The sequence below is a fragment of the Odontesthes bonariensis genome, chromosome 16, assembly GCF_027942865.1.
Source record: "Odontesthes bonariensis isolate fOdoBon6 chromosome 16, fOdoBon6.hap1, whole genome shotgun sequence".
In the NCBI taxonomy this organism is placed as follows: Eukaryota; Metazoa; Chordata; class Actinopteri; order Atheriniformes; family Atherinopsidae; genus Odontesthes; species Odontesthes bonariensis.
The window spans coordinates 4,512,924-4,538,195 of NC_134521.1; the positions used below are offsets into that span (position 1 = coordinate 4,512,924).

General features: G+C 40.2%; 2 protein-coding genes across 2 annotated transcripts in view; one reads left to right on the forward strand and one right to left on the reverse strand.

Annotated features, from left to right (window-relative positions):
• Window positions 1-4,949: 4,949 nt before the first annotated feature.
• Window positions 4,950-7,823, forward strand: tlcd5b (TLC domain containing 5b). The gene is made up of 2 exons (XM_075487440.1): window positions 4,950-5,139; window positions 7,276-7,823. Exons 1-2 carry the CDS (start codon window positions 4,950-4,952, stop codon window positions 7,821-7,823), a joined length of 738 nt encoding a protein of 245 aa, XP_075343555.1.
• A 2,957-nt stretch (window positions 7,824-10,780) lies between these two features.
• The window catches only part of arhgef12b (Rho guanine nucleotide exchange factor (GEF) 12b), a 47,904-nt gene continuing 33,412 nt past the window's right edge, over window positions 10,781-25,272 (reverse strand). Inside the window, exons 18-36 of the mRNA XM_075487442.1 lie at window positions 24,935-25,165; window positions 24,544-24,694; window positions 23,822-23,991; window positions 23,579-23,725; window positions 21,031-21,116; window positions 20,604-20,729; window positions 20,292-20,406; window positions 20,105-20,205; window positions 19,943-20,020; window positions 19,695-19,770; window positions 19,447-19,614; window positions 18,615-18,702; window positions 18,441-18,521; window positions 18,259-18,353; window positions 17,461-17,730; window positions 17,099-17,332; window positions 16,030-16,223; window positions 13,243-13,315; window positions 10,781-13,154 (exon numbers count right to left, since the gene is read on the reverse strand). Coding sequence (XP_075343557.1) covers window positions 13,141-13,154; window positions 13,243-13,315; window positions 16,030-16,223; window positions 17,099-17,332; window positions 17,461-17,730; window positions 18,259-18,353; window positions 18,441-18,521; window positions 18,615-18,702; window positions 19,447-19,614; window positions 19,695-19,770; window positions 19,943-20,020; window positions 20,105-20,205; window positions 20,292-20,406; window positions 20,604-20,729; window positions 21,031-21,116; window positions 23,579-23,725; window positions 23,822-23,991; window positions 24,544-24,694; window positions 24,935-25,165 — 2,498 coding nt within the window. The 3' untranslated portion in view covers window positions 10,781-13,140. The remainder of the gene's footprint in view (window positions 13,155-13,242; window positions 13,316-16,029; window positions 16,224-17,098; window positions 17,333-17,460; window positions 17,731-18,258; window positions 18,354-18,440; window positions 18,522-18,614; window positions 18,703-19,446; window positions 19,615-19,694; window positions 19,771-19,942; window positions 20,021-20,104; window positions 20,206-20,291; window positions 20,407-20,603; window positions 20,730-21,030; window positions 21,117-23,578; window positions 23,726-23,821; window positions 23,992-24,543; window positions 24,695-24,934; window positions 25,166-25,272) is intronic.

The following is a 25,272-nucleotide window of genomic DNA, read 5'->3' on the forward strand; positions in this document are numbered from 1 at the left end:
CTCACTGTAAACATTAGTCGCAACAAAAAGGCACAGCGCCCCCTGTTGGAGTGGAGTGTGCAAGGACATAATTCTTTGACATTTTTAAGGTTGGATTGGTCTAAAGTCACAATGCTCATGAGCCAAAACGGCTAAGGAGCCACCAAACAATATTTCTGTTAATTAGGGACCGAGCAGTGAAACTGCAAGGACCCTATTGTATCTGTAAGGATTTTTCTCCGTTATTATTCTTTCCGATTCTTTGCAAAAGGTGCTCGAAAACTCAGGAAATTTTGCGAGCGCCACCTGCCAGTCGACGACATGAAAGAATCTAAACTTTATATTTTTGGGAGTCGCTCATTGACTCTGTAGCCCCCCCTTTGATGCTTAAAAATGGTCCCTGCAATAGGATTAGTTTCGCGTGGGACGACGAAATTTGGTACACTCATTCATCATGCCCAGACGCACAAAAAAATCTCAGATCGCCATGGTCCCACGTCCACAGGAAGTCAGCCATTTTGGATGGAAAGTGAGTTTTCGTGCCATTTTTGACCGATTCCACGCCTTGCTTAAGATCGAACTTGTCCTACAGATTTCATGCTACAGACTTGAAACTTGGCCAGGTTACTCTTAAGACATGGGGGGGGGGGAATCATGGAGAAACTTTTTCAAAACTTAAAGGGCGTGGCCGTGGCGACGCCTCAAAGTTTGATGACTCGCCATCACTCACCTCAAAAAATTGGGTCGCTTATAACTCCCACATACATTATCCAATATGTCCCAAACTTCATACGCTGAATGCTGGACCCAGCCTGAACGCACACATTTAACATAGTGACATCCACCTATAGCGCCACCTGCTGGTGGTTGGAAAAGTCTTTTTTTTCCCACACCTCGCATTTCATCGAACTCCTCCTACAGATTTAAAGCTACAAGCTTCAAACTTGGCCAGGTTAGTCTTAAGACATGGGGGGGGGGGGGGGGGGGGGGAATTCATGGAGAAACTTTTCCAAACTCTGAACGGTGTGGGCGTAGCCAGGCGGTGAAAATCGTGTGATGGCGTTTGTGGTTTGAAAGCCTTATCATCATCGCAAAGTCATGAAACTTGGCACACACGCCCACCCTGACGACCTCGTATGTATGTAAAGGGTATCGTGCGTGTGGGCAGAGCTGCAGCTCCAGCGTCCAGCGCATGCCCAACGTGCACACATCCCAACGTGCACACATCCCAACGTACGCACACCTTGGTCCGCTCACAGCTGCTTGCAGCTTTCAAGTATTTTCTTGTTATTGTCATACAGTCTTTATTATGCAAAATTTGTATACAGCGAATGTTTATTCACTATTTTTATTTTATTTTATTTTATTTTATTTTATTTATTTTATTTATTTTATTTATTTTATTTTATTTATTTTATTTATTTTATTTTATTTTATTTTATTTTATTTTATTTTATTTATTTTATTTATTTTATTTATTTTATTTATTTTATTCTATTCTATTTGCTTGTTTTTACTTTAATTGTTTTCATATCTTTTCGTGTATGCTGCTGCAACAAAACAATTTCCCAAATTGGGATGAATAAAGTATTTATCTATCTATCTATCTATCTATCTATCTATCTATCTATCTATCTATCTATCTATCTATCTATCTATCTATCTATCTATCTATCTATCTATCTATCTTTCTATCTATCTATCTATTAATGAAGATGCAGCAGTGCAAATCCACATGAATAACAGAAACAAAAAAAGCCCCAGACCACCACACAGTATAATTACATTAGCATTTCTTTAAAGAGTTGCAAAAATGACTACTAGGCAATGCAAAATGGCCTCAATCAATAGAAAAATAACCAGAAAGAGTTACAAGCAAGCCTGAACAGACATGAAAACCGATGAGATGAAAACCACTAATGGGGAGTAGATATATATAAAAAAAAAAAAAACACAAATGGACCATCAAAAAAAAAAGACAAAACAGATTGATAGAAAGAAAAAGAAAAAACAAAGGGATGCAAGATGAACACACATAAAAGCGACACCCCGGTAAAGCAAGGCAGCACACTGCAACATTATTATTTCTACACTTTATTATTATTATTATTATTATTATTATTATTATTATTATTATTATTATTATTATTATTATTAATTTAAGTATAGGCCTTTAAGTCTTTTTTCATACATTTAATGCTTATGAGGCAGCAATAGAATGCAGATTGAATATATCTATGTTGGCTTCAGCTTTGCATGATTGGCTAACTGTCTGCTCTCGTGATGGATTAGAGGTGATCTGGAAATGGGTTAATGCTGCAGGATTGTCAGGTGAGCGTCTGACCTTCGCCTCTCAGGTTATCACCCTGCAGTAGCCGAGGTGGACGGACCACCTCCTGAGTCACATGGGAAAACGTCTCACCTGATTCAGCTCCAGATGCTGTGCCGTGTATTGTTGTCTGTATGCAACGCTGATGTAATTTTTTGCCTCCTCCAGGCCTACCTGAAAAATTTGACATTGCGTTTGACTGCAGTTTTATATTCAATTCAATTCGATTCAGTTTATTTATATAGCGCCAAATCACAATGTCATCTCAAGGCACTTCAATGATACAGTCCAATTCAACCCAATTAGAGTCCAATTCATTGTAATCATAATCCTATCAAATCCAATAATTAAATTCAACTTGAGTCCAATTCATACATACAGAGCCAATTCAAACTAAGGAAACCAACAGATTGCACCAAACTTTGTGTGTATGTTTTCTTTATGTCATTCAGTCTTATTTTATGATGAAAACTTTGATTATTTGTTTATTAGGAGCCCCATTAGCTGCAGCAAGCTGCCGCTATTCTTCCTGGGGACCAGATCAAAATACATTACAAATAAAGTACTTTACAAAAAATAATTTCATGACATTGAGTACATTATATAATGCATTAATCAAAATTCACAATTCCATTACAAATTACATGAAATCCAGAACATAAACACACAGTTTCCTTCCATCAAATCCAGTCATGATAGTTCCATACATACTAACTCAGTCCACAAGGCCCTTACCATTACACAGCTACTTTTTTAAGGTCTTTTTAAACAAAGATTTACCATCAATTTGTGAAATGGGTTTTGGAAGCTGATTCCATTCCTGCACGCCCCTATAAATCACTGTTCTTTTTAAAGCATTTGACCTCATTTTAGGTAATGTAAAATACTTTCCCACTGCATGTCTAGTGTCATACATGTGCTTGCTGTTACTAAATTCCAGATAAATAACACTAAGACATGCAGTGAAAGCCTACAATCTGACCTCAGGCCAACACATTATAGTGATCGTATCAACTGACAGACACAGCTGGAGGTCTGGTGTGTGTTTGAAAGCCTAATTTGCTCATTTTGACTGCAGATCCTCAAGATGTCTCATGAGACCCTTCAGATGTCTGCACTTAACCATCGTTATCACGTGCTATTGTGATTTTAGAAAAAATGATCATTCATTCTAGAATAAGTCGATAAATTCTGCTTTATTGGTGTGACTATCCATCCATCCATTTTTTTTTATTTATTATCTCTCAAAACCAACAAAGTCCAGTGCAGTCCATCACAGAGCCACAGGTGAAAATGTTTCCATGAAGCAACATAACTGAGTTCATGTAAAAGTGCTTGAGAGTAGAAGTGACTCAAATAGGTCTGAGAGCCGAGATCTGTGGATATTTCCACTCGAACTGGACAGGAACACTGTGAAGAGGAAAAACTTTATCCTGAAGACGGATGATTAATGAGCAAGGCTCCATCAGCCGGAAGGTTTCTTTGTTGAATGGGCATAAGCAGGCTCGTATTACCCGTCCCGTTTAAAACCAGGTATCTGCAGAGAAGTAGAGACTATAATCCTTTAAGAGGATCAAGTGTGAGATCCAGGGGGGGGAAGGAATTCAGGATCCACTAACTGTCCATGGTGGCATGCGCGTGGTATTCTGTCAACTTGGCAAAGTAAGTGTCTGGCTGAAATGTGCTGAGGTGTGCGCGGTTTGGTGGAATATTTATGCCATTATGGAACGTAAACCGTGATGCAGGCTGAGGCTGCCTGAAAGCGATGGAATGGTTTTCTACCTGAAGGATGAATGTGAGGACCACTGAGAGGGGGAGCAGTTAAGGTAAGTCACAGAATGAGAGTTTGAGGTGGTGCACCCATTGGCTTTTATCATTTTGCAGTCAAGTCAAACATATTTGGGTTAGCAGCTCTTAGTTTCAGGAAATTTGGTTTAGCATTTCGTGTCATTTATAACAACCTGTAGTGCATCACATCTTTATTATGATATATTATTATTCCTTATCTGTTCATATACCAACTTCAACAAGAGGAATAATGTGTTCTTGGCAAATGTGTTGATTATCAACACTCATATCTGCTTATAAAGCACAGTTTAGATTCTCATTCATGTCTGGTTTGATACCACTAAATTGTATCAGAACAACAACAGAACAACATCAGAAGGACATAGTGACAAACAATATGGATGTTAATTCTTTTCTTTTTTTATCTGTAAGGCTGTGTGACTGACCTCACATTGTCACCAATACACCAGCATTTGGTCCAAAATGACAAGGACCAATTTTTTTCACTTATTCCCAAATGTATTTTGTAATTGCTTTGTTTTTCTTTCTGGTGAACAATTTTCAAGATTTTCGAGGCTCATCCTGCACTCATAGGGGAGTCAGCTAATTTAGTATCAAATGAAACATTTCAGAAATGATGCACAGTGGTGGGCGGAGTCTGATCAGGCCACCGGAGCTCACCAATCAGAGCAGACTGTTTTTTTGGGGGAATCTGAGGCATTTAGCTCTGTGTCGGCCTTTTGTTACAGACTTTAAGGATATAACAGAGAGTTTTCTTAACGTGCTGTCTTAAAGAGGATACAATCTCAGTCTATGGTGGTCACGTCTGTTACTTCTTCCCATCCAGACGGCCATGCCGGTACTTGAGGTGATCTGCAGCCTGATTGGCTGGTTGTGTCTCTACCTGTTGTTCTGCTGCACCTTCTATCAGCGGGGCCCCGAGTGGAACTGCCGCCTTGTCACATTGTCCCACGGGGTCCTCATCGTGCTGCTGACAGCATATGTTGTCTTTGTTGATGGACCCTGGCCCTTCACACATGCAGGTCTGTGTAATGAAGCGTTAGATAACAGGATATGTTTGGTGTGCTGCAATCTATCTTGCTCAACTGTTTTTAAATATAAGTACATCCAGAAATATGTTAAAAAATTAGAGAAATTTTACTAAGACTTAATATACATGTTTCTTTGAATTCAAGTGTTGTCTGAAAGTGGTTTTAAAAGCTGACCATGTACATTGGAGCTAAATCTAGTGGCCTGCTTCCCTTATTTGAGGGTTAAAAAGGACAAGAAACAATAATAAGTGCAATAACAAACCAGTTTGGCAGGTAATAGAGCTGAGAGTACACACAAAGCACAACTGTTTACTGAAAGTTACACCGATTCAATTCATTCCATTAAAAAGTTTTTATCCACCGTTGAGTCATGGTCTGTATTAATGTAATCAGTCAACAAAGAAACCAGGCACAGAGCTTTGCACTGGAAAATGTCCAAGCATGTTGCCAAGAATGGTTTCAATTTATGAAACTTGAATTAATGAAATTTAGCATGAGTTTTAAACCACAAGTATGCATTTCTATACAGCGTAGGTAAGGATATGCAACATATAAAATGAAAACATCATAACAATTGTATTTAAATAAATACATGGTCCTGTAAAATACATAAAAAGATGCTGTAGTCCTGTTGATATATTCATCACTGTGCCTCGGTTTTACATCTATTTGAATCAAATCAAATTTATTTATATAGCACATTTCATGTACAAACAATTCAAAGTGCTTTACATAAAATAAAAGCATTGCAGCAGGGAGTGGAAGAAGCATTAAAAATACATAAAAGAATATAAAGAGAAACAAATAAAAATCATTTAAATGAATTTAAAAACAAGCAACAGTCCAGATAAGTTAAAAGATATCGTGCAGATTTCATGCATGAATGTTTGATCTTAGATTTAAAAGTTTATCCATACCGTAGTTTACTATTTATCAGTAGCCTATCATGTTACATACAGTATTATATACTGTATGTAACATATACAGAACTGATACCTACTGATAAATACATGAGGTGTGCATTAGAATACAACTAAGAAATATTGGTGTTAACATTGAGTCAAATGATTATGCGTGACATATGACACAGAAATTAGGACTCAAATCTGCAATTTGCCTCCCTTTAGCATTTTTGGGTCATTTTTTTGCTTTTAGTTTCCTGTTTCCATGAAATTGTGAGGAAGTGCAAATTTCCTCTGTATATTTACTTTAGATTCCATGTATTCTGTAAAAAAAAATTATACTTCTCCACTGAAGACGGAAGCCGAGACGGCCACCCGCTCCCAAAAAAAAGCCGAGTCTGCTCTCACTGGTGAGGCCCAGAGGCCTGAGCAGGCTCACAATGTCTTTGGGTTTTTTTTCCATTCGAAGCAAAATCAGCACATACTACCAAAGACCGTGGTGAAGTTGGTTTGATATTGGATATTCGGATATTCGACAGATATTCACAAAAAGGAAATAAGGTGTCTTTTTTTCCAATACCTCCCAAGCCTTGTGACCTAGTGACTCCAAACCAATGCAGAATAGTTCTCCTATGTAGTACCAACCACACACACCTTTTTTTTTTTTTTTACATCAATTGTATGCACACGCTATTTTATATGATTTTTTAAAGGAAAACCCATTATTTCCTATAGGGAATGGTCTCTTTTTTTCAATACCTCCCAAGCCTTGTGACCTAGTGACTCCAGTGGTTTTGGAGTACATAAATCATATAAAATATTGTGTGCATACAATTGATGTAAAAAAAAAAGAAGGTGTGTGTGGTTGGTACTACACAGGAGAACTATTCTGCATTGGTTTGGAGTCACTAGGTCACATGGCTTGGGAGGTATTGGAAAAAAAAGACACCTTATTTCCTTTTTGTGAATATCTGTCGAATATCCCAATATCAAACCAACTTCACCACGGTCTAGCAAAGTGCAAGATAAGTCTTTGTTTTTGTTTTTAATTTTAGCAGCCAAAGAGCAAAGTATGTGTCTCAAAAATTGGCAGAGAAATAAACTTGAGCTAAAAGGGAAGTTTATTTTTGTCAAATGGACAAATTCAAAACAACAAGTTTTTTCCTTTTTTTGACAAGTCATAATACACAACTCTTGAATGACTGTGTACCCATCTCCCGCCTAGGTACAGAAAACACTGAGCTCCAGACATTCGCCCTAGCCGTCTGCCTCGGGTACTTCTTCTTCGACATGGGTTGGTGCGTGTGCTACCGCACCGAAGGCCCCGTCATGCTGGCACATCATATTGCCAGCATGACGGGTATCCTGCTGGCACTCTTCATGGGAGTGTCGGGTTGCGAAACCTGCGGGGTAATCTTCGGCAGTGAGATCACCAACCCCCTGCTGCAAACCCGCTGGTTCCTCCGACAGCTGGGTCTGTACAACAGCCTGCTGGGCGACACGGTGGACCTCCTTTTCATTCTCCTCTTTGCCACTGCGCGTGTGGGCGTGGGCACTTTAATGTTTTACTGTGAGCTCACCTCTCCCAGAACGTCGCTGATAATGAAGCTCGGTGGCGGCGTCATGTACATACTGGCGTGGGTGTTCATGGTAGACATAGCCAGATTTGGCTATAAGAAGAGTAGAGCCAAATACAGAAAGTGGATTGAGAACCACAAGCTGGAAGAAATCAACTCAGAAAAACTGGTTGGACTTTCAGACAAGAGAGACTGAAAAAAAAAAAAAAATCATTGTAAGCTCAAAGGTTTTCTGTGCACATGTCCTGTATCTTTACAAAGACTGCTGAACCTTAAAAATGCTATGGCGTCATATTTTGCCTGTTATTTACCTGTGTTAAATGAGGCATTTATCATGGTTGCTTAAAACTATATTGTGCAGACCTTTCTGCCAGATTTCACCTTATCTGTGTTCAAGTTGCTTACTTTTGAATCCTCTCTGCTGCTTTACCGCACAAAATAGACGCAGGATGTTTATCTTTGACAGCAATAAGAGATGTAATGAGCTACCTACAAATCCCAAATGTATCCACATCAATAGTGCAAAGTAGCATGTTTTCACAGGCAGGGGCAGAGGTGACATTTAAAGCATGGAGAGCATAAAAATCCACATTACATGTTCGTCTTACAAACGAACTGTAGCAAAGTCCAATAGTTTAGTTTTAATCTCTCTTGAAATTCATATCTATGTGGTAGGTCAAACAGTATTCCATCATCATTTGGGGGTTTTCTAACTCAGCACAAACTTGTCGGATAGCCAGCCATGTCGTCATGGATACTTATTGAGAGTCATAAGATTTATCAAAGACAAATTCAATTGAATGGAATCATTGTTTTTTTTTATATGACAGCAGTTTTGCAGAGGAGGGAACGTGACATCTAGCTGGCCAAGATTTTATATTGGAAATGATAAAAAACAAAGCAGAAGACTTAGTTACACCACATAAAGTGGGCATAAATGAAAGCTTCAGCACATGTTGCCTCTCGGCAACAAGGTGGCTCACTTGGAAAGGATGGGCTTTGTTAACCCACCTACATGATGCTAACAGCATGGTGGGCTCTGCTGGATGGGCAGAGTTGGATTGTCCAACTGCAGCAAAACATCTTTAAAAAAAAAAACAAAAAAAAACACTTAGTGTCAATTAATGTTTTTCAATCTCAAAGGGTACATTTATTTCAAATTATCCATCCAGTTTCTATACCTGCTGAGTCTATATCAGGGATCGCTGGAGCCTATCCCAGCTGTCATTGGGCGAGAGGCAGAGTACACCCTGGACAGGTCCAGGTCTCTATGGCAGGGGCCACACGGAGACAAACAACCATCCACGCTCACACTCACTCCTAAGGACAATTTGGAGACATCAATCAACCTTACATACATGTTTTTGGACAGTGGGAGGAAGCCAGAGAACCCACGCATACACGGGAAGAGCATGCAAACACAGAGAAGGGCCCCAGCTGGGATTCAAAGCAGGAACCCTCCTGCTGTGAGGCGGCAGTGCTAACCACCACACCGCTGTGCAGCACTATTCCCAAATTATTCATCAAGAAAATGCTCTACAGATCAATGTAGACACGGTGACAGAAGGGTTTGGCTGAGAAAAGGTGACATTATAAATGATATTAAATGCAGAGATTTGTGCTTCATAAATATAAATTAAGATTTATTTGCAAACAGAAACCGATTTAGCTTGTTTTCTGCTGTGGCTGTTCTGACTATTTCCACCAGTTTGTACAAACCTCTGTTCGATGCCTCATCGCAGAACTATGGTTGTTGGCTTTGACCGAATAAGACATTACCATTTAATGTATATGCATGGATTGAGTAATGTACCTATCCCCATTAAAGTTTACGTCGTTGGTGACACATTTTTTTAACGGAAAACTTCTTTCTAAAATTATTCATATGAATTTATATCCATGTAGTAGCTGCCATGGTTGTAATAGCAATAAACAGTAGGAGATTTTTATCAAACACAAGACAGCAACAACTACAAAAACATAATAGGACTCTTTTGTTGCCTGTAGTTTTGACTGATTTTTCCCTTTCTAATATTTGGTATGGAAGGCCAAATACATGCTAAATGTATTTAGCATGTATTTGGCAGGCAATTCATGGAACCTCTGGACATTACTATATGGCCCAAAATACATATGCGTAACCAAAGAAACCATAACTCGGGGTGATTTAAAGAAGCAACTAAATTAAACTGTATAAAAGACATATTTTGCCACAGGGACTGAATTGCAAATCCAAGGAGGCAGTGCCTTAGAGGTGCCGTATCTAATCCTCTCCAACTGCACTTTTTGTCAGAAGTGTTGACGTTCTCTAAGTCAATAAATTTGCAGGGACAAAATAGGAGGAAATGTCTGTCACAGGCATGTGAAAAGGTCAGATTGGATGGCCTATCAGCTCCTCTTCCTGTTTGTTTCCCCTCCTGCTGCACTCTGCGCATTAATGTAGCGTCACCCGTCTACAGAGCGCTGAATAGATAAAAGAGCAAGAGCAGCTAGCAGACTGCAAAGTAATGGCAGAGAAAGAGCAACAACCTGATTTTCCACATCAAGCACTGCCACAGAAGGCAATAAAATAACGATTTTTTTTTTTTTTTTTAAATCAGAAAAGGCCACAACGAAAAAAATGTTTTGATAGAGAATGAGGTCAAACCTACTCAACTTCTGTTTTTTGTTTGCATTGTATTACGTTTCATCAACTATCCATTAAAGTGAGATTTTTTATATTGAGACCATACCTGAAACAGTCCCTTTATGCACCATCTACACTATTCTGAAAAGCATGTTTTTTATGTATAATTTTTTTTTTTTTTTCAAATTTCTTGATCAATATGTCACTCATGAATTACATTTGATTAAAGTTTGTGCAAAAACTGACTCTTGTCTATTGCATAAAAACTTGAGCTTCCTCATTATTCTGCTAAAGGTCTGTAACATCTCCAGACAGCCTACAGGTGCCAAAGCAAATAAAACTTTCAAAAATGTTGTCGCCTAAATTAAGTGATTTTTAAAACCTCCTCAGGTCTTTGTGGAGGAAACTGCCTTCTGGTTCTTTCAGACTTTTAAAAGAAACTCTTACTTTTTGTTGTACTTATTGTAAACTCTTATCGTGCATTTATAGATGCCGTAAAAACCCCATTTTATGCACAAAATCGACACTTTTTCTCACCGTCTTCATTCATTTCCTTCGTCTTTTGTCAGCAAACACTTAAACATGGTTAATAACAATGGAATAAAAATACAACATTTAAGAAAACATTCATAAAACAGATTAATGCAGCTGGATACTTTATCCTTTTTTTGTTGTTTTTGTTTTAAGTAGTTTGTGTTGAAACATTACATGATTACATGGTGTAAAAAGAAATGCATGAAACCACAAACAAAACAGTTGCAGCTTTTTGCAGTCATTACACATTAGGGCTTTACTTTAAACACAGTCTATTTCAGTCCTTTGTCAGTATATCCGTTTTAGAATCTTCTCATAATTCATCCAACAATGAAAGCCACAGTGTGATTGGTGCAGTCTTATGGCCTGTGAGTCTCTTCGGTCCAGCCATGAAAAGTGAAGTGCACACATCTAAAAGAGGATCTTTTTCGTGTGCAGCATAATGAGTCAAGTTTTTTTTTTTTTAAACTATGCTCAAGTTAAACCTTTTTCAAATGGATTTTTATAACTATACAGTTCAGTTCGATTCACACAATGATGTGGTGGAAGTGCTCCGAGTGGCATACTCATTCGAGACGAGTGGACACAGAAGCCTCTACAGTTAAAGAGTCTGCAATGTCTGCCTGCTTCTGTTTTATCCCCCATCTGTACTGTTTTTATGTTGAAACTGCTAAAACCTAATGGAATTGGCAAACTAAGATCTTTCCAGTGATCTAAATGTATGTTTTTGCTCATCAGACCAGTTTATTTGACTGCATTATAATGCTACATTCATGCGCTTTCAGGAGGTTTATGCAGCTGGACCTTTAAGGCGGCTGCTAAACAGCATTGCAATTGTACAGAATGTTATTTGCGTAAAACAATTAAACCTATACAAAAACAACAGGGGGAAATTCTGATGAAAATCTGAGGCTCACCTCTCCAGAAACTATGTTTATCTAAAATAAAATGGGAATACAAACGTCTGTGTTCTGAGAAATTGTGATTCGGCGTTTGGGACATCGGGAGGCTTTCGATAAATTGTGGCTGCAAAGAGTTCAAAGCTAAAAAAAAAAAAGAAGATCCAGTATTAGAACCAATATGATTGGTTAGGGTCGTTTTAAAAGTTTTTTTTGTCTTTGTTTTTGTCTCATCAACATGCTACAGTTACAGCACCTAAAACAACAACAACAAAGTCATTTAAAATAAACTGATATTTAAATGGTGTGACGCTCTGAACACCTTTATCGAGTGTTTCTGCTGTTTCACGTGTTGATGCAGGATTATTTGATACTTGTGCATCAGTCTGCTGCTACACTGCAAACCTAAATCTTTCCAATTCATCCATCAGAACTTATTCATCCAAAACGGATTTATTATTATCTCCTAAACCTGTTAATTATTACCTCTGTCTTGAGGTTGTGTTTTCATTGCAGTTTGTTTTTCTTTTAGCTTGATTTTGTAAAAAAAAAAAAAAAACTAAGCTGCAAGTGTGTCAAAGAGTGCCTTTAGGTGTCTTGGAGAAGTCCAAGGTCATTTCCTTCCTGTTGAATTTCATGAGAAAGAAATCTAAATAATTTCACTTTTTTTTCCCCGCGCTTCGGTATAACTGACACAGATCCTCAGACTGAGCTCCACAAATATCATCATGCGGATTTTTCCACTTTTATTCATCAAAGTTTACCTAAACTTGCAAAGTGAGGTATTTGACCACATTTGGCCACTAGGGGGTGCTAAAGTAAGTTAAACCGTTATTCCAACAGTTATGCAATTGAATCATTTGCTTCTCAGCTATAGGTCAATCCACTATCAAAACAATCAAAGAAGGCTCACAGATTCCTATGTAGCTTTTAAAAATGTTTTTTAAGATTCTTGGAGACAAAAAACAAATTCTCCAAATGATTGAGCCGAAGAGAAGAATCGATCTATATCAACGTTTTGGAGAAACATAGCAGGAATTCACACCTGAATTCAACAGAACGTGTGAAGGGAGCTTATGACCAGAGATATGACAGAGAAGCCTTCCAACCCCAAAAACCTGGAGATGAGCGTCGTGCATCTGTGTGACATCAAATATTTCCCCCTTTTTTTTAGTTTCATCCAGTGTTTCAGATCGTTTCATGCAGTTGATTATTATTACAGCAAAAAAAGTCTCCAATGGGTAATCCATAATGTTTCTCTTCTGCTCCAGCTGGTCAACAGAGTGAGTTTGCAGTAGGATAATCCCCATGGTGACAATTACACCTTCCACTGATACGTGCCTGAAGTGGGAAATCATTAAGCCACCATTATTGGCCGGCATCAGTATTTAAAGAAAGATGACGGTGATGATGCAGAAATGTGAAATCCAGCCGGGAGAGCGGAATGTCTGTCATCACTGGATCCCATCTGAAACACAGCAGAGAACATAATAGAAAAGGATTAAAGTGCACGCAGCGTGGATGAAAATCAGATGAGTGAGAGGGCTGAAACGCACCATTGTTGTCATCTGAATCAGTAGCTGCATCGCTGTGCATCTGTCGCAGTTCCTTGTATTTGATCTCCACGTCCTGGAAGCACAATCATAACAACAAAACTCAGCAGTCCGCACGCCCAAAGCACAGAGGGAAAAGGGAAACATGCTCTCTTAATGCGGATTTACTGCACGCGTTCTGTATTCAGTGGGACATTTTACCTGGAAACTAACAATCTGTCTCTTAAATGTGGCCTTCTTTGACATGTATCATTTATTCAGATGTATATACGTTGAAAGTATATCTGTAAAAACCCAGCTGTGAGATAAAGGTTAAATGGTTTGAGATGAAATATCTCTCTCCTACGAGAGACAGTGGAGGCACACAGCTGCACAGCTGAACTATAAACTATGGAGCCTCACAGGGTCAAATGGGATGAGAAAAACATTCAGAAATATCAATGACCAAAGGGAACATTTTGATAAGCCCGGCACATGGATCACTAAATATGTCCCATAAAGTTAGCTTTGTGTTAAACAAAGTTAGCTTTGTTTGAATCTGAAAGCGTTTAAGTTTTAAATAGACCACGGAGGCACATGCATGCTAAATAGTGCCTCACATTTTATCCTCGTCTCGGTGTTCAATGAGCAGAACAGCAGTGGGGCATATTTTGAAAAACACAGTGCAGTAATAGATTAGCGATGCTTGGAGCATAAATATCAGTTCATCTCATTCATCTCGTGGAGGTTTACAAGGATCTGACCGAGCAAGCTGTGTCATATTTATATTCAGGATCACAGGACTGATGACCTCCAGCTAAGAATTCCCACTAACCATCGAGATTTTTTACCTATTTTTGGGAACGATTACATCCAACCATGCAGAGCAGATCCAGGCTTTAAACTCTGGTCCACTCAAGGCATATCTAAGGTGTCTGACCTCTACAACGGAAATAAATTCATGTCATTCGAAGAACTTAAAAGCCACATATGATATCCCCACAAAGCACTTATTCAAATATCGCCAATTACAAAGTTATTGTAATGTCTAAAAGGGGTAATAGTATGGAGCTACCACCTTTAACTGAAATGAGCCCCAACTGTGAGCACTTTTAAATCCAGGTTAAAAACATTTCTCTTTCGGTGTGCTTATGGTTGAGTTTATATTTTTCTTTTCCCCTCTTCTTTGATTGCTTTTAACTGTGTTTTAATTTTAATTCTATTTTTTTCTCTTTAAATTGATGCTGTTCTTTATCTACACTGGAAGACATCATTTTAAAGCCTCTTGAACACAGGGGGCAGGTGACCATATTATATAATCTATTTGTCAGCAAGTGTAAAGAATCTTCAACCAATATCCTACAGGCCCGAAGGATGGACTGAACAGAGAATTTAACTGTAGAGGAATGGACAGAGGCATGCTCTTTAGTCCAAACCCAAACAGTAAACACACTCTCCAAATCACAAAAACATAAGTGGTTAAGCATGTCTGCTTAACCACTTATGTTATATTACTCCGGCTAGATTACACCGCTTTAATCCCAATATTCCTGACACGTGTATTAAATGTAATCTTCAGAAGGGGTCAAAGATTCATTACATGTGGGAATGCTTTCAGATTATTGGTTTTTGGGGAAAGGTTCTGGGTCCAATCAGTCGTATTATTGGTAAAGAGGTACCGCGTAACCCTAAAATGTGCATTCTAAATATATATATCCAGATGATTTAGTTATTTCACATAAATTGTAAAGACCCTGCTGAATATTTGTTCAGTTGAAGCCAGGAGGTGTATTGCCCGCTCATGGAAGAATCCATCGATGGGTGGAATTTCTCAGTGGTTGAAGGGAATGTCCTTTAATTTTGCCCTTGAAAAGATAAGTTATTTTACCAAAAATAAACTGGATAAGCTTTGGAAAATTTGGTATATATTTTTTACAGTTATTTGGAACAGAATGAGATACAAATTGATGCTTCGAATGATGAACTGAATAGAGTACAAACGGCTGTGTTTTTTTGTTTTTGTTTTTTTGTTTGTTTTTACCCATTATTTACGATGTTCTTGTCCATTATGTCTGTCAATACAAATGTCTTATCTTGAAAATACAATAAAGAGATGTTTAAAAAAAAAAAAAGAATTCCCACTACATGTAAGTTTCCTCAATGTGCGCGTTTCAATGAGAAAGCTACGGTGGCCCTGAAGTGCAAATCACAACAGCAACAGAGAAACGACAACGACATTCACCAAAACGGAAAAGGTAGGTACCCTCGGGCGAAATGAATCGTCGCTGATTGGACTGGTGGTCGTCCGTACTTTAAACCGGAAAGACTATGGTTTACATGTTTTCAAAATAAAAGCGCTGCTAGTGACAACGTACACACTGCTATTAAAGAATATTATATTAAAAAAATCAGTAATAATGAACTCATATGATGATGGTGGCCTTAACTTTTTAGACTTTTACACTTCAAATAATACCTTCAAAATAAATTGGTTTAATCAATTTATCAAGAACCCATCTTCAATTTGGAACTTCATTCTAAATGTTATTTTCTCTAAATTAGAAGGCCTAAATTTCTTTTTACTTTGTAATTATAATGTTGGAAAAAATCCCCTCAAAACTATCCTTCTTTCATAAACAGATGCTTCTTTCTTGGTCATTGATCTACAAAAAGATTTATTCCCCACATAGATACTACATATGGAACAATATTGGTATGAAGTTCTTTTGCCGTTGTGATTTGCACTTCAGGGCCACCGTAGAAAGCGGCTTTAAAAAGCGGCACCAGCTGGGAGTTCACCCCCTGCAGTACCTTCAGATACTGCAGGTCCGCCTGCAGGAGGCGCAGGTGGGTCATCAGCTGCCTGCTGAGGTTGGGGCCACCGCTCCCTGCCTGTGAGGAGGAGGACAGCAGCTTCCTCATGTCGATCCCGATATCAGCTGCGATATCATCATCAGCACTGCTCTCCTCAGAGGCGCCTCCAAAATCCAGAACCACAAAACCACCTGGTTGAAGACGAAAAGCAGGTTGAGTTCTGAAACTCTATCAGACATGTCAGCGCCTCGGTATAGCACTCTAGGGCTGAACGATTTTAAGAAAAAATTGAAATTGCGATTTTTCTGGCAGAGATTGCGATTTCCATTTCAACCACGATTTATTTTCTTTAAATCAAGTTTCAGTGTAAATGAATTCAATGCGGCTGGCCCCGGTTCGACTCCCGCACCGGGCGGCCCTGTGCTGCGTGTCTTTCCCCTCTCTCTGCCCCCTGCTTCCTGTCTCTCTCAAACTGTCCTAACATTAAAGGCATAAAAAGCCCCAAAAAATAGCTGCGGTCGGCAACTTTTTTTTAGTCATATTAGCTTGAACTGTCATGGGATTCTGGAAGTAGAATATTAAATAGGCCGTTTAGGAAAAATAACGAAATCTGTAGCTCCCTCTGAAGCCTGTAATCATGCTTGCAAAAACCGAGCGCTCCCGGCTGTTTTTAACCAATCAAGTTAGGGTGGAGGAATCCTACCTGTCAATCACAGCTTGTGCACACGCTGCTGAGCGTGAGTCTGCCCCAGCTTGTGTGCGCTCACACTGGTGTGAACTCACGTGCACAACCTCGTCCACAGAGGGGGAGGGGTTTGGGGGGGCGATTCGGAGCTTGGTAGAGGTTGGGGGAGGGACCTGAAAGTTGTATCAGTTCGGATTTTCCGACTTTAGACTCGCAATTTTGAAAACCTGCCGACGGCAGCTTTTCAAAAAAATAAATAAATAAATAAAAATTAAGGACCAAAAAAAAAACGCAGCGTTGACGATCGCAAAATCGTGTTGTCTGAGATCGCGATTTTCGGTCGAAAACGATGGATCGTTCAGCCCTATAGCACTCCCTTACCATTACGTTCAGTTGCCTCAGACAGCCCTGTGAGAGCAGGAGACACCTGAGGGTCGTCTTTTCCTAAACTCTCCGATGCGTTGCTCTCATCACATGGAGCAGAGGGCCCCTCGGGGCTCGCAGGCAAAGAGAGACTCAGCTGGTTTCCAGAAGAGGTGCTCTGCTTATTCTCCTCCGTCTCCTCTGCCTCTCTGCTCATCAAGTGGGTGAAAAGAGCTTGTTTCAGCACTGCCACTGAAACAGAATAAAAGAAAGGCTTCATTTATGCATGAAGAAGTCACCACATTAAGGCAAACACAAAACCAGCGAAAAGTGCCTGTGAGATTCAACAGGGGGAGGTATGAGAAAATACAAAAGCTTACACGTTCGAAGAGCCTCTTCAGCCTTGGAGGAAGGGATGTCAAACACAGTGTGCTCCTCGTTTTCGAGCGCAATGCCCTGACGAGATCCTTCCTGCAGCAGTCTGTCCGCAAGCTGCCCGTCAAGGAAGGCCTCCAGTTCCGCTTCATCCACCTCCTCCTCGTCCTCCGCCGGTCTGCCTGAAACAGCCAGCTCCTCCTCCTCCTCCTCGTCTTCTGATTTCAAGCCATCAAAGGGGTTAATGGGAGCTGGGACGTCAGGAGAAGGAGCAACTGGAACCAAAAAAAAAAAGATTGGAATTCACATGGTGTCAATCAAGACATTCTCAAGACATATTTTAGTCAGTTTTCAATCAGATGTAAAATGTTCCATAGATTCAAGATTCAAAGATTCAAAGGTTTATTGTCATATGTGCAGTTAGAAACGTGTTTCCCTGTACAATGAAATTTTTTGCTTTGTTGCCCGCACTGGATGTCCAAATATAATAATAAAAGATAAGATAAAATAAGCATGCAACAACAATATTATAACAGGATTCTTAAATAAAATATAAAAATAGAAATAAAAATATAGAAATATAGAAATCTAGCCTGTGTACATAATGTGCAGTAGTCAGCAGTAAGGTGGTTGTGCAAAATTGAAAGTACATTCAGGTAGTCACGGTGAGTAAAAGATACAGTTGAATATTCAGAGTTCCATATTCAGAGTTGAATAATTAAACAAATTCGTCAACTACAAATTAAGAAACGAGTGGAGAGAGTGAAAATGGAGAGGTAAAACTTGTGTTCAAATTGAGATACCTGAAGAATGGATGCTTCCACTTGACGTCCTGGCGGGCTCAATGCTCTGTTTGGGTATCTCATGGTTCATAATCTCAATAGCATCCCGCTCAGCTCTGAAACACACTCACACTGTAAGAGAAATGTCAAAAATAAACTAAAAATGCCGGCAGTGAGCACAGGGGCGGCATGAGCGGACTCACTCGGACTGAGCTGGAGGTGTGTTGCTGCGGTGAGGTTTGGCCTTCACGGCGTCGGCGCACTGCGTGATCAGGCATTGCCACCTGGATGGACAGAGGTGACACACAATGGCAGGAGTGAGAGACACGTGAAAACAACGCGAGGCTGGTGTGATGGGCTTTCAACGACACACTCACGTTCTCTGGTCGGAAACCGTCTGAGCCATCAGCTCGTAGATCTGAGCACCGTTATCCGACATGGACAGAACGAAGAAAGACTTGTTGTCTGATGAGGTGAAAATTGTAAACAGGAGATGAAAAACAAACACAATACACGGTGTTCCCCGTTTACACAGAAATAATCTATGTATGCTTTGAACATTAAGAGGGAGCCGGATGCTCCGGGAGGCTGGACTCAGCTTTAGAGCGCTGACATGCCAATGTTAGCATACTGCACTATACACGTTTACAATAAAATATGTTAAAAATTTACTAAAACTTAAAAAAAAAACCTTAACCTTAACCTACTGGCTGTGCCTAATTGTAATGCCATTCAAAAATTTTACCTCATTTAGTTTTTTTATGGGAACAAGACTGAAAAACAGCTCCATGAGCACAGCCCTCATCCTAAAACGGATGTTATGACTCCATGTCTGCCGGTGTGACAGACTCATGTGGGGTGATGTAAGTGTTGTCCTCAGAAGATGTCCACAATCCTTTCTGCAACTCTTCCTTCGTTCATTCACTTAACTGGATTGCAATGTTTCTCTCCGGCTTGGCCGTAGCCGCAGAGTTTTTCTTCTTCTTCTTAAACCCTGATTCATCCGACTTATCTTTATCATGCAGACACCCTTCTCTCACACTCATTGGCTGCGTGGCTCCTTACTAACAAACCCCTTCTCCGCAAACTCCTGCAAAAATATCTAGCGTTGTGTCACAGGCTTCCCCCATGAAGTACTTGCTGATTTAGCAAGCAAAAATGGTTCAGAGTATTGTGGGGAAAACACTTGACGGTGAGTGCAGGTCTTACCAGTGGCCACAGGGCGAACCAGGACAGTGTTGAGTTTGATGATGGGGCTGAAGATGTTCTTGGTGTCGGCAACGCTGGCCAGATTCTTGCCGTGAAACTTGAGGACCAGACGCTCGTCCTGCTTCTGCAGTAAAACCATGATGTCCTCCAGGAGGATTGTGTAGAGCTCTGGAATTTAAACTGCATCTTAAAAGTAATTCTCATACACCGATGTGTGTGTGTGCGCGCGCGCGCGTGTGTGTGTGTACCAATTGTCTTGTCTTTATTGACTTTCCAAGAGAGAGGTCCCTCATGCACCATCTTCCTCTTGGTCAGATCCAGATTCTGCATGAGAACAGTCAACTTTCATTCTCCACACAACAAACAGCGCAGCTTCATTACAATCTCCGACTAAATCAGCGTCTGGTGCCCGGAGCAACGAAGGGTAGTATGATAAGCCGTGACGCTGAGCTCCACATTAAGAGCATCAGAGAAAACAAACACTGCCGTCTCTCACCCTCAGCTCCAGGATCACGGGGTTTTCGCTCGGTTTGAGAGACGAGAAGTCCAACCTTCGCTGATACTCTTCGAGCCTCTGTTGGGACAGAACTCGACCCATGAAACACTCTTAATTCAACTGGGGTTATAAAACCTAACGACATATATACTATGCGTGCACCTGTTTGTTTTCAGCCTCTTTTACAGCCTGATTGACATGGTTGAGTATCTTTTTGCAACACTCGCCAGCTTTCTTCACCATCTCCCTTTCCTCGCCATCCTCTGTGGGAAGAACCAAAGTGGTTAACAGCTCCACGAGGATAGAGCACGAAAACTACTTTCCCTGGCAAAAGCACTCATACTCATACCTGTGTATTTAGCGATATTGTCCAGTAGTAGTGGGTACTTGGTGACTCTTTGCATTTCTACAGGAATGATGTCTTTCAGTTGCAGCCTGCGGCACAAACGGTTGCTCTCAGCTCCCTGAGGGAACAACAATGGAGAAGCATGTGAAATTACGAGGGTCAATAAAAACATCTGTGACACGTGACAAGAGAATACAGCGGCTCATTATCTCATGAAGATAAATTCAAATGAATTTGGAAACTAAATTACGAAATCATAGCTGTTCTGAGTGAGCAGCTATAACGAGGGTCCTGCAGTGAGGGTCTTGTCCTGACCTGCATGAACAGGTTGAACCTCTGGTCTTTCCTCTTCCTGGTCTTGATGAGCTCCAGCGCAGACGGCTGGTTGCTGCAGAAAGTTCCCACCGCTCTTTTTATCTTCTCCTCTTCCTCCCCGCTGAACTGAAATCAGCGTAAAGACGAAAGAAAAATCCTCGTTTGAGGTACGTTGATGCAGCTAAATTCCATGATAATACATTCAATGGCTGCAAAGATATTTATTTCAATGTGGATGTGAAAAACTTGTAAAACTGTTTTTGTGTTTTGATGACAGTTTTGCCTCTCAGATGTCTAACCTTGCTGGTATCACATTGTTCTGTCTCTTGTACAACACAAAAACAAATATTCTGCAGTTTGGTGAATGCAGCCTCTGTGGAAACATGTCCTCTAATCTGCCTCGTGCATCAGTGGAAGCCAGTCTTACCCAAGCCAAGAGATCATCTCCGATCTGACCGATCACTGACGTCTCGCTCCTCTTCCTGATTGCTGTCATTTGTTCCGTTACAGAAACTGTGGAGCACAGTGAGAGGAAACCTCGCTGTCAGTGGTGGTTCACACATTTTCACTCTTTACATCTTGCAAGTTGCACATGCACTGACATTTAGTGATATAACGCCAAATCAAAAGGCCTAAAGACCCTGCTGTTGTGGAAGCTGCACTTTCTCTGAACCACTTCAGAGCTAAGCTGTCCTGTCCCTGCTCTCAGACTCTCCAAAACAAGCCTGCTTTCTGTCACTGATTGTTGCTAAATCGTTTCACTCTGGCACTGCCTTTTATTCCCTCAGTGTGAGCCTTTGAACTACTGTTCTGACTTATTTGTCTAAAGTTCTTCTGAACGTTACCGTATGTAAGAGAAAGGGGTTGATATGAAGTATGAAGGATCCCACACTGGAAAAAATGCCCCTCCAAAAATAAGTAAAAAAAACCAACAAATACAAGAACTTTTGCTTGAAATAAGCAAAATAAATCTGCCAGTGGAACTAGTGAAAATCGGCTTGTCAAGATTTCTTGAAATAAGATGTGATATTTAGGACTTTTCTCTTAAAAGTGATCTTGAAATTAGCTTAAAAACCTCTTCAAATGTCAAAAAAGCTTGTTTCATGTGATATGTGACTCAAAACAATTTGTTTTCAAGACTTTTTCACTTAACAAGATATTCCAGATGTATTGTCTTCAAACCAGTCCCTATATCTGGCTGATATAGTACTTGTTAGGCAGTTGTGTCTTATATTAAGTATAATGAGATATTTTGACTAGAAATGAGACAAATATACTTGGTAAGACTTTGATTTTTTCCAGTGCAGATCCTTTTTAATAAACTTCCTGCCAAATACTGGGGGCTTGATTTTATGTGGGTATGTGTGAAGATAATATCATAAGTGGGTATGACAACAGAAGTGTTTGTTTTTTTTTAGTTGAACTGCAGACAAACTGCAGCTGCTCAGTCAAACAAATAAATTCTAACAAAAAAACACAAGTCTTACAATGTCTCAACTGAACTATTAGAGACAGACACTTCTGATAAACTGTCCAATTCACAATAGCAGCTAGAAGATGTGCTTTAATTCGAAGCTCTCATTGATGAAAAATTCAGTCACACAAGTTCTCGGATGCTTATGCACAAATTAAAAAAAAATATGGGATAAAATGTCAGTCTTTAAAGGCCACGGTGTAGCGAGTCATACAGAGGGGTCTTTCCTTCCCGTCTTTCATGGGTAGAATGAGCTTTTTTTTCTTTTGGGGCTGTTAACGAGTAAAAAGGATGCTGGTGACAAAAACAAAAAAAAAAACTGAATCAGTGTTTTTCTTAAGTTGTTAAGAACCTTAGAACAAACTCAGTGGCTTAAACCAATCCACGTTTAGTTAGAAAACAGAAATTATGAAGCTCATACTCAAACGTTTTGTATCTATATGGCTTTTTTTTCCCCCAGTTCTTTCTGATTAATGTAATTAAATGCAAATTGTTAATCGGCACAAAAGTGTGTGCACTATGACTGGTATCATGTTGACGGCACCAACACAGTAACACGGGGCAGTTGTGGGCTCATATCGTTGGAACTGTCTGACAACATTATGGAAAGACTCTCCGGGAGTGTTGCTGAAGGAAAAAAAGTCTCACTCTGAAATGTTTTGGGAGGTGAGTCAACGGATCAGTGAGAGCAGAGAGTGAGCGCAGTGACTTTACAGAATAACAAAGTCAGCACCGAGGTCCAAACCAAGGTTTGTGTCTTTTTGTTACGTTGTATACATTTGATGCAGTTAATGCGGTGTCACGCTGCACTTCTTATGACTGCTAGACGTCCTGCAGGCCTCTGAAACTGTTCAGAGAACCTTCTACAGTGAGCGAGAGTCTATATAAAGAAGCCCAAATAAACCTGGTCTCCTCTCCCCAAATCCCATCCCAGCTCATTTTCCACTTTTTGGTAAGAACCCGCCATGCTTTGTGCAATTGTTACTAAAGCAAATAAACAATCCTTAAAATGTTTTCACGCAAGAAATTAATCAAACCACAATGCAGTCTGAGCCGAATCCAAATGCGAGTCCAAATCTAATTTTAGTCCAGACCAAGCAGAAAGGTTTAAAAGTCCAGAGTGAAGGAGGGAGGTGTAAAAAGCACCTCAGCTTTCTAAAAAAAACAAACAGCAGTTCACGATTTAGTTCTTCCAAAATATGGCAGCCAAATGTCGAGCCACACTTCCAGCTTTCATAGACTACCTTTTGGGACTACTACATTACGGGCATGCCAGCACACAGGCATTCAAAGAGGAATGGCTCAATGAGAACAGAAGAAACAAGACATGGAAATCTCTCCATAAGAGTTCTATCAGGATCACGTCAAAATGTGTTATTATCTTTTTAAAGTTTCAAGTCGTTCTTTAAACAAACGGTTATTTGAAAAGTTATCTGAATTGTGCGATTTATCGTTATCGCTGAGTCACCCGACGGCTTTCAGTGGGTGACAATGAAGTTACCGTGCAGCTGAATGATTTCCTCCAGATTAATGAAGATGTGTCTGATGTCCTCTGGTGGAAGGATGCTGTCTCTGTTCAGCCTCTGGCAGAAAACACAGTCCAGCACCTTCAGCATGCGCAGATGAGCACGCTCAGTGTAGAACAGCTCTTAAGGATGGAGAAGAAAAAAAAGAAACTCATTTAGGGAATAAACTGAATCTATATTTGATCCCATTTGCAAAGTGTAAAATGCCGAAGACTCACCATTGATAACTTCCTGCCGTTTGATTTCCTTCGGCGTTAAGCTTGCCAGCACGCCTCGGCTGACCAGACTCTGCCAGTTCAGAGGGTCTTCCTCACTCTCCGCCTCAGCTCCCTGGTCATCTTCACTCGGGATGTCGGCTGAATTCACCGAACACTGCACCTCCATCCGACTTTAAAAGATTACTTTGTTAGAATTAAATGCCCCACATGGAGGACGGGTGTTTATAAACTGTTACGATCAACCTTTGTAGTTTAAATATAATTTACAGCACTGAATCTAATTCAATTTGGATTTGGAGTTCAAGTTGCTGTATCTTTTTTTAAAAAGCCATTGGAAGCTATTGCCCGATGAGCAATAATCAACATATCCATAACCATTAATGAACAAATCCTGAGAGCAGACATTCTGTATCTTAGATAACCTTTATTATAATATAGCCCCGCTATATTACTGCAGTAACAGTCGCAGAAATAAACATACTAAAAACAAATAAGGTCACCTTTAGGATAAATAAATAAGAGAAGAAGTTATTTTCCTTCTCATTCAGGACCTCAATGAGAAAGAGAAGATTCTAGAAGTTTCATGTCTGCATAAGACAAGTGTTCATGCAGTGTTTAATACAACATTATTAATTACGTGCTCTGTGTGCCCCAGACTTTAAATGCATTCCTGCATGCCTGATCCACCAGGGCTGCTGAGAGCAAATCCAAACTTTAAATACCTGAAGGCTTCCTGATCTTCCTCCTGCTGCTGCTCGAGGTTGGAGGGGCTGAAGTCAAACTGAGTGCTGGTCGGACTGGAGAGGACGTCGTGGCTGTCGCCAGGCTGCAGACCTTCACCCAGTCTGGGCTGGATGCAGAACGGAGAGACATCTGTAGAATGAAGAGGCGAAAAGAAATAAAGACTAGAGTGGAGCTCTGACGTGAACATTCCGACAATATTCTTCTGTTGCATTCGCGATATATTTCACAGAAAGTGTACAATTAGCACTTTGACACTGCTTTGCTAGAGCAATCTTAATATTGTGGCTGAGTGCGTCTGTTCGTTTTAGTGGTTGAATCAATACCCAGAGAAAGACTTTAAAAGTGGAATAGAAAACCGAAATATCTTACTAGGGTCTGACTCTTGTCCACTACTATCCAAGGCCTGAGTGTTGGGGGAGCTGTGAGCCAGGGAGGTGGTGGAGGACACAGACTGGGTGCTGGTGTCTGACCCCTCACTGAGGTGATTTGCACGACTCCGTCCAGAACCCAACGCAGACGAGTCAGACGGGTCAGGAGCGCCGGAGGCCGGCTGGGAGGGCTTCGATGACCGCTGCTTGTTCAACTCTACAGGTTTACCAGCTGCACACAAAGCCACGGGCGCAAAAGCACATGAACACAAGTGTAGAACAGTAACGTATGCATAGAAGACACTGATTTTACATGTGCGCGCTGTCTGATTCAATATG